General features: G+C 42.6%; 1 protein-coding gene across 1 annotated transcript; it reads right to left on the minus strand.

Annotated features, from left to right (window-relative positions):
- Positions 1 to 1,375: 1,375 nt before the first annotated feature.
- Positions 1,376 to 3,746, minus strand: LOC102702334. The gene has a single exon (XM_006644921.3). It carries the CDS (start codon positions 3,222 to 3,224, stop codon positions 1,677 to 1,679), a length of 1,548 nt encoding a protein of 515 aa, XP_006644984.2. The 5' UTR covers positions 3,225 to 3,746; the 3' UTR covers positions 1,376 to 1,676.
- Between the last annotated feature and the right edge of the window lie 6,040 nt (positions 3,747 to 9,786).

The raw sequence follows: 9,786 nt of genomic DNA on the forward strand, positions 1-9,786 counted from the left end.
AATTTGCCTTGCCTTTTCCGCCCACCTACGAAAGGTCACTGGTAGTCTGCTACACAGCTTCACAAGGCGGTTCAATTGCAGTTCCAGAAACGGAACTGCAAGTAGCTCTTGCCTTTGTCTGTTCTACGGAAGACACTGACTGGGCATACCTTCCATCGATTAGTAATAGCGAGTTTTGGCTTCATAACGGAGCAAATTTATGATAACTTGTAATACCAGATGCTAAAAACAAGACCCGGTTATTCTGAAGGATATGCAACATGGACAAAGCAAAACCAGATTCAGTTATTCTTAAGGATATGCAACACAATTGACAAAGCACGAACAGACTTCACAGGTTTGTAGCACCCAGGCAGCTGGGTTTGTCATCTCCGCCGTACAAGACTACCTGGAACTCATCCAAATTAAGGAGCAATAGGCATGGACACTGACACCAAGCGAAGTGGTATACTAATTGAATTGAAATGCTGATTTGTTTTAGAAATCCACAGAAAAACCTTGAGATTGACTAGTGAGAACTCAGTTGAAGTCATTCTCAAAGTTTAATTAGAAACAAATTTTATACGCAACTATTTAGGTACTCCTATGTTGCTTGTTCAGGTTCCATGCCAGTCTACAGTTTCTGTTTGTCATCACAGCGCAACTACTGAATCTTCGTTCTACGATCGTTCGACTTCTGTGATAGCTGCTTTAATTTGCTTGCCTGACTAGAAGATGGAACTAATTTTCCTTAAATTAAGGTGCTGTTTGTTTCTATAAGTCGTAGGACTAATTTTTAGTCCTATGACTAAAACAAGTCTCTTTTAGTCCTATCCTATTTGTTTAGAGGGACTAAAAGAGACTAAAACCTCCTTAAATGACATATTCTATATTCTATAGTACACAGCACACATACATAGCTATAGATTTAAAGTAGTACAGTAGGTGTACTACAGACCTTTAGTCCCTTTTAGCACCTTCCCTAGGGACTTATGGAACTAGAGATAGTTTTAGTCCCTTTAAGTCCCTCCTATTTAGTATTTTAGGGACTAAAAGAGACTAAAGTGGAGGAACTTATGGATTAGCCCCTCCAAACAAACAGCCCCTTAATCCTAGAAAAAAGAAGTCCATTCAGTGTGTTCTTGGACGCGCTGTACTCGCAGTGGCACAGCTATGTTAACTGCTACCTGAGAATCTATACTTCATTATCTGACACTCACAGTTTGGCCTATAACTCAATACCTCTGCAGAGAGAAATCAAGGTGATATACTGATGTTGCATTTGTCTGCACCTCTGTGATTGGTTTACATGAGAAATGCAACTAAGCCCTACGCAAATTATGGTGCACTTCTTTTAGTGCGAAACAAAACAATCACACTCCATCGATCCAAGCAAGGAATAGTAATTCAGACAATTTATTTCTGGTTAATTCAACTCGGAACAAATTCTAGAACAAGCAATCTAGCCATATTCTACAAAGGAGAGCATGAGGGCTAAAAAGACACCCGTCATAGTAACATACTAGAATAAACTGAGGAACCTTCAGCAGACTTCGCTGAAGAGGCCTAGTACAGTACGACAAATACGCAGAAAGCAAAACTCTAAACAGATGGTCATGCTGGTACCTTCTCAGCCATTGAGGCATTAATCTGGTGGTCAGAAACAAGATCCACAAGGTTGACAGAACTTCCATTGGTTATGTCAGAAGTAGATCGTTAGCTGCAAGGTGAGGAGGGCGCATAGAGACTCTAACTTCATGTTCTTCTGGCTCATTTCCGCGTTTGGGAACCATGATCTCAAGCACTGCAGCAGCCTCATCAAAGTATGCCTCCAGCTTGGCGTCTTCAGGGATTCGTGTTGCAAGAGGTATTTCACGGACGAATTCCCCCTGAGGACAGTGCTCAGCCGTAGGATCAGCAAGCTTGAAAACCCTTTCATGCCTTCTGACATATGGCGCTTGGGCTGTACTAACACAAAGGATCTTCACTATACCATGAGTAGAATTGTTCCTCCATGAAACTTTCACCTTCTGCTGATCAACAAATGGTAAGCTGACCATTATCAAGTAGCCCTGATCGTCCTCGTAAATCGACTTGGCGGCAGTCACTGGCCCGTGAGCCTTTTTCATGACTCCGGAAAATTCATGCAGCCATGAAGGCTGCACTATTGAATGCATCTCCACATCCTGTTGTGTCCTCTCACCGCAAGAGTTAAGTGGCAAGAAGCATTCCTCATCCATGGCATGCGGAAACACCTCCTTCCTGCGCTTGCTGCTAACTGGGGAGAGATCCATGCCATCTTCTCCCGAGTGATTGGAGGGTGATGACAAATTCAAGCCAGATCCGTTAAGCATCTTCTTTGGGTGCTGGTTAACATTGCCCTTCATGACAGGATGTGGTCTGTCCAGCTCAATCTCTGTGTTTGGCATAGTCCTCCATGTTCCAAAATCACAGGCCTCCAGTGGGATAGCGAAATTGAGCTCCCTCCCTGTGAGCTCCACCCACCTCCTCCTGTCTGCCTCAGTTATGCTTGCAAGACTTGGTGATCTTACCACCTCAATCCCATGAATACACTGTGGATTTGAGAGCCCACGGTAGTGCTTGCGCTGCATCCGGTGTGATCGGACAAATCCCCTGTCAACACTGAACGGGAACTGCGGCTCACCAGGGCGAGAGTGCCCGTTCATGTAGCTCCTCAGCTGCATCTTGCCAAGGGCATTCTCCGGCCGCTCCTTGAACACCCACATGTACATGTTCTCCATGTCGTGCTGCACCATGAACATGTCAAGCCGGAGATCCGTCTTGTCAAACCCTGACACACCATTGGCGTCCCGGGAGACCTTGCCTTTGCACTTATCTGAAAGCAGGGGCTTGAAGTAGAACGTGAAGAAGAACCAAGCGCCCCAGATGCTGTCCCCGCGCTTGGCGGCCTTCCGGTTCCCAGCCTTCGGAGCACTGCTCAGCACGGCGAGAGCCTCGCCGTCGTACACATGCGGGCCGAGGCTGACGTCGAGCATGTCGCAGAGGTCAGTCTGCCACGGCTGGTTGATGTCCGGCGGAGGCGCGCCGGAGAGCGACACGGCGTGGGCGCGCCCGGCGCCGTCCCCGATGCGGGGCTGCACCATGACGCCGACGGCACGGTCGTCGAGGTGGCCGGTGGGATCCATGGAGAGAAGGGTGCAGAGGCTGTGATGGCCGCCGCCGCCGTTCTCCATGGACAGGGTGGTGACGAGGTCTTCCCCCATGGCTTGTCGACTCGCGCCTCGGGGTTACTGGTGCTAATTGCGGCCTCCGCCTGCTCCTCTCCTCTCCTCCCTCCTCCCCCAGCCGCTATCTAATCGGTGGCCTCCGGATCCCTCCGCATTCCAGCACGGCGTCCCACAGAAGCCAATCGTGCACCCACTCCATGAATCCCACCATCAATTTCCCCAACGGCTTCCGCCACAAATCTTCAACCAGCCCTCCTCCCCCCAACCAAATCCACACCCCCAACAACAACAAAATCTGCCGTCCCTGAAGGATCCGAGAAACCGCAAGATGCGATTCCAAACAGGCCCACCCGAAACCGAGCCGCGCCGGACGACGATGGGTTAGCCGACGGTGAGCTCCACCATTAGGAGAGCAGATCAGCAGGCTTCTTCGGCGTTAGTTCGGTGGAAGCACGAAGCTGCGTGAGCAAGAGCGCGGTGAGGAAGGCGAGGACATGGGGGTGGGGGCGCGGTGCGCTGCGAGGTAGGAGAAAGGGGGAAGGGAGATTGCTCGTGGGGGCGGCCGCTTATAATGGGCTAATGGCCTCTCAGATTCGGAAGCGGCCTCCACCGGATGCGGCCGAGACAACGACGACGGCGCTGCCCCCGTCACGCCTTACCCCTCACGCCGTTAGGGCACACGCCACCGCTCGCACGGTCGCACCCTCTCTCTTCTAATGAGATAATAATGCTACCACAGTTAGTGAGATCATTTTTGCCCATATTCGTTTGTCTCAAAATAAATATATTTTTAGCAATTATGATATTGGAGTTTATGAAGATAAAAAATAAACATATTATAAATATATGAAGTAGAAGATAACTATATTGAGTTTGATAAATCATATGTATGATAGTTTTTTTTTGTTTTTATTGGTATGTATGGGGTCCGTGAAAAACAAAGTTATTTTTGCAACTGAGTAAGTATAAGTGACATTTTTGCCAAGATGGTAGGCGGGGAAATAAAATAGTAGGTCCAAAAGTCGATTGATGTGAGATAAAGTGATACAAAAATTAATAGTTAAATAATAAAGTAGTATAAAAGTTAATTGATGGAAAATAAAGTATAGATGAGTCATAAAGATTATTTGATAAAAATAAAGCAACATGTATATATAAGTTATAAAAGATTACTTTAACAAAAATAAATATGTATATATTATTTTAATATATTTAAATAAACTATCACGGTCAAAGATATATTTAGAAGATTGTCATTGTCCAAAACGACCATAACAATTAAACTAGAGGGAGTATCTCGGAATGTTAACGTAGAATCAATTTGAATAAGAAAATATCATTATATCATCACCCCATCTTTTTTCATTTATATTTATGCTTATATGCTAAATTTTAATTTTTAACTATAAGTTTGGAGGTGATTTTGAGGTTTTTCACTGTAGTTTATTTTCCAGTCTTGACTTTTAGATCAGTAAGAAAATGTATATAAAATTTATATTCATAAATTATTATTTTTTACAAATATATCGTTTGGCCTTTTCTATCAGCCCATGTGACACAAAGAGTCTAATTTTAAAACATTATTAGCTTAGACTAATCCCAATAGATCTATGCTATCATCCATCTTGAAAATAGATGACAGGAGGGCAAAATAGGTTCCAATAGGTCATCTATTTCATTATCTAAAAATAGAACATCATTCATATTGGAAAGAAAAACACCAAATATTTATGTTCTCTCTTCTCCGTCCATATCTCAATATCTAAGTATAAGAAGAGAGAGCAATAATAATATAAGAATATGTGATTACGAAATATTAATAAAATATATAGATGATGTAATATAAATCTTCTGTTGGAGTGATAACTAATACGAATAAAGAATCTATTTTGAATGATGATCCAAATCACGATATGAGTGAGCTGTTGGGGATGCTCTTGGAGCATCTCCAATAGAAAGCTAAAATTAAGTCACATAAATTATGTGTTGGAGCCCTCCAAGAAAATAACGGATCTAAAAATTGGATACTAGTAGTCCGTAGGTTGGCCACATAAATAAGGTAGGACTATTTGTTGGATTCTTCTCCTCCTTCTTCCCTTCCACACGAATGACATCCGCCACCGATTCACCGTTGTATTGTCGTCGGACTTGATCAAATAATCTATTTGATCTTCTTATATATTGTGGAAATACGGAACACCAATATTGTACCCTAGCCATATGTGTCATCAATCAGGTAATATTCTATCCACTTTTATTAATTGTTAAGATCTTTGTACCATAGAAAAAACGGCTCGACAAAAAAAATCACGAGGGACACTCCCATATGTGGCACATGTGAAATTTCCCCGTGAAACGAGTGATTGAGAAGCGGATTGTTTCCCTAGATTTAATTCACTTTTAGGCTAGGATCGAAAGCGTAGATATTTTAGAGGTGAGATTGAATATCTATCATTGAAGGTATGTTTTTATATTAAGTCTAAAAAATCCTTTAAAAACTCTTTAGCGCACCGTTAAAGATGCTCTTAGTCTAGAAACCGGATAACCGCCTATCCAACCAAACAGACAGGGTTAACTTCTCTCAGTACCGGTCTTCCGGAGCCTGGACGGCGTCACGATGCATTACCGTCGCCGGCGGCGTTAACGAAGCTTTCCGGATCTCCGTGGTGGTGCCTTTTCCGGTGCGACAGATGCGACCCACCGCGGCAGCGCAGCGACCACTATGCAGCTTCTATTTCGTGGGTCAGCTGTGCGATACCTGTCTCGCCACCCCCCCCCCCCCCCCCCCCCCCCCCGCATTGCTTTTAGCAAAGCGCGATTCTACTACTACTTGCACAGTTGCGCTGCGGGCATCGCTGTCGATTAAGGCTGCGTGTTTGATCTACCAGGTTGCTTAGCCCCATAAACGACCAAAATCGCGTGTCAAATCAGCGTGGCCCTCGAACATCTTATCTACATCATCTTTTGTGGTGATTTCTTGCTGTGCCAGGGCCTTGCTAGAATCACCGACGCCGTTCATATGTTGCCGATTTCTTTGAGAGGGAAATATCAGGTTGTTTGGCGCATCTGTTCATATGCTCTCGGATCTCCACGAGATTTTTTTTGATTGAGTTCCGTACTTTTCTCATTGACACATGGAATCATATCTTATTAGGGTCCTCTTTAAAACCATTTGGAATGATAAATGACAAAAGTTTTAGTGGTAAAAGTTTTGGCATTATAATTTTGCAAGTCGGTGTTTAGAGGCATGCAAAAATTGCTTTTTTTTTGCAATAGTGAGTGGTGGTTCGTGTCCCTATGCACTTTTAGACGAAATTTGTTAGTCCAGACTATTAAATGCCATATACAAAGTTTCTATTTTCTTACCCTAGTGTTTAGATTTATTTCCAAAAAGTGCTTCAAGATCTAAACAGGGCCTAGGTTCACATGTTAATAGTAAAATCACGTGACTTTAAAAACAGAGAAAATTTCTAGTTTTTTCTAGACAGACAAGTAACACGGAGTAGACAGTAGAGTACACTGTAAACCGTACACTCTACTGTCAAACTAAGAGTTTGTCGTATGAAAAATTTTTTGGTTTACAGTAGAGTACACTGTAAAAAGAAATATACTAGGAGTTTGCCATATGAGGAAGTTTTTCATAAGTATGGCACATATTTGTTTTTATACAGGTGGCAAACTCCCAGTTTTTGCCACTGGACCTTGCTTTCAACGATCATATATTCCAAACATCGCATTAGAGCATTGTTTAGCCATGATAAGCACACGGTTTTATGTTTCTGCGGTACAGAGCCAATGGATTAGTCGATTATATCCTAAGATATTATTGGACAAGTGATGCTTCACAGTACAGTTACGCAACCAGCACAAAAGATACATAGAGATTTATATGCTTGGTTGTTGGGATCTCACTAGGGTTTGAAATATAGTTGCATTCGTCTTTGACTTGACGAGCTTAGCTTATCTCTGTACTCTCTGGCCAACGCTGTTTGCTCGTTTATTTATCAAACAAGAAAAACTAAAGCAACCTATCGCATCTCCGATTTCTCTCTTATCATGGTGGTTGGTAGAGTACGATCGAAGTGGTGGGCCTTGCCCTAATAGCGCAATCAGCTTATGATATGATTAAATTATTGGTGTGTTATTGAAAAGCCGTCATTTGATTATCGTAAAGGTGGATTAACGGGGAGATGGGCCCGGTGAAACCGGTGCTTGTCTGATGGCGATGGTTCCAATTGCAACATACAAAACCATCTGATTAACACCCCCCCCTCTGAGATGAACAGCTTTACCTTAATTTACCCGCTCTAATCTTACTCTTAATTTGAACAAAAAATTATTCACCTTCATGCTTAATTGTATTAACATCTATTTCGGTGCTTTAACTTTCTTCTATGCTTATTTTAATTTAGCACGACAAAGAAAGCATTGCACATAGTATATTTTAATTTACCATGACAAATAAAGCATTGCACTTAGTACCCTCTTTGTCCTCTATCACATATTATAAGAAGTTTTAGAGCTAGACACGATTATTAAAATTTTAGGAAAATTAAACGAGAAAAATACTATGATGGGCCGAGAAGAAAATAGGTGAAAAACTTTAGTTCCAAAAGTTTATGATTGGTTGAAAAGATAAGGCATAGATAAAGTTTAGTTATATTTTAGGATATTTTGAATGTCAAAGTCTTATATTTATTTTAGGATGGATGTAGTAAGTTTTTTTCTCATTTTGTCCTAACCCGAAAGAGAATAAAATACGGGAATGTTTGCTTGCTTCAGCTTAGTGGGCTCCAATGTGTAGGTTGAAATGCATCTTTCTCCTGTCACTCTCTCCAGTCTTCTCAACGCATGATAATATATGATTTTACCTCCGTATTACCTCATCGATGACGTGTTACGCTGTAAATTCCCTTGTTAGCTAGGCAAATTCTCTCCCCTTGCTAATTAATTAGAGGCCTCCTTATACAACTTGGCTGAATTATTGTACTTGTGCCACAACCTGCATCCTCATTGGGCTATCATTCGTGGGGAGGGAGGGCATCATTGGTCGTCTGAATTATAGCCCCTACGAAACGTCTATTTAAACGCAGTTTCTAGAGCGAAGTGGTCCCAGTCTCACTCCCAGCCATCCAACCACGCGGTGATTACTTGGGAAACACCGTGCGTGAGCTCATCGCCACAGGCTAAGTTAAACATTTTTTTAGCTCATAATTGAGCGCATTATATATAGGCCCTGTAGGAGGAATGGCGGATTAGATGTCTAATCCTATGGTGGGATGGGGCTCTGAGTGGCTTTTAGTCCGGAATAAAAACGCGCCTCAAATCTGAAAACAGCTCATGTTAACCTCAACAGTAACTTACCCTGAGTCACAATACATCTTCTACTCGCAACGACTCTCTGAATTGGTCCCAGCTGCAACTCACCAAGCATACACGCGTGAAAATTTGATTACTCGTATTAAAGTAAACACAGAACTAGCTCCCTTCCGTTTCAAAATGTTCAAAATGTAGAAATTCATCTAAAATAAAACAAGATAAACACAACATATGGCTACGAATCTAAATAATCTATTCACATTCATATTCCTAGGAAGATTCGATCAAATTCGTAGTACTTTGGCGTATCATGCAGATAACTATATTTTGAAACAAATAGGACTGTCAGTAGTTAATTGGCTTATCCCCGGGTCGAGCTTATCATCCTCTTGCGGCTACGGTGCATCCAGGGGAGGCTCTGAGATTACTTAAGTGAAAAGTCGTCGAGGCGATCGATCGGTGAACGGCGGGTGCTGAGCTGAGCAGGGCAAGACGGCCAAAGGCTAGTAAAATGCACGTGTTGCTGTCTCGGCTTCGCGAGTGGGCAGGTGTTGAACGGGGCGGGCGGCGCTTGCTTGGGCAAATTCTGAACTCGCCGCTTTGAGGTTTGCTCCGGTCTAATAAAAAATATCTCGAGTACCGATACCTCGAGGTATCAAATTATTTTTCATCATTAAATCTAGCTAAGTATGATTGCACTGTTAGATCCAATGATCAAAAATGATTTGATACTATAAAGTATCGATACCTCGAGATACTTTTAATTGGACCGAAGTAAATCTCCGTGGCTTTGCTTTCGGTTTGGACGTTTGGTCCGGCTCGCACAAGTGGAAGGAGACGTATCAATCAATCTGAGCAAGAGCTGTTTTCATCAACGGTGGGGTAAACTCGGCTCGTCGGTTGGCAGCCAGTTGCCCGTTCCGGCAAGCAATGCTTGTTTATTTCCACTTGAAGATACGGTATCAAGTCTGCGTTGCTTTGAATCACATTATTCAGCTCACGTTTTTCGAATGATTAAATAATATATTTTTTACAAAATATTTCTATACAAAAGTTAATTAGCACGTAGACGCTATTTAGATGTTATATTATAAAACAGCTATCATAAAAATTAGGCAATCTTTCTTTCTTTTTAACCGTAGTAGTGTAAGTCGATCGTTTAAGTATTTCAGATTTAAAAAGCCCTTCCATTGCTACTCCTTGTGTGCTGCTTACTGTTGGATCCGAAAGTGGCCGGAGCAGAGCACACGCTGGATGGGCGTCGCACTCGCGCGACGTA

The sequence above is a fragment of the Oryza brachyantha genome, chromosome 1 (assembly GCF_000231095.2).
Source record: "Oryza brachyantha chromosome 1, ObraRS2, whole genome shotgun sequence".
Classification (NCBI taxonomy): Eukaryota; Viridiplantae; Streptophyta; class Magnoliopsida; order Poales; family Poaceae; genus Oryza; species Oryza brachyantha.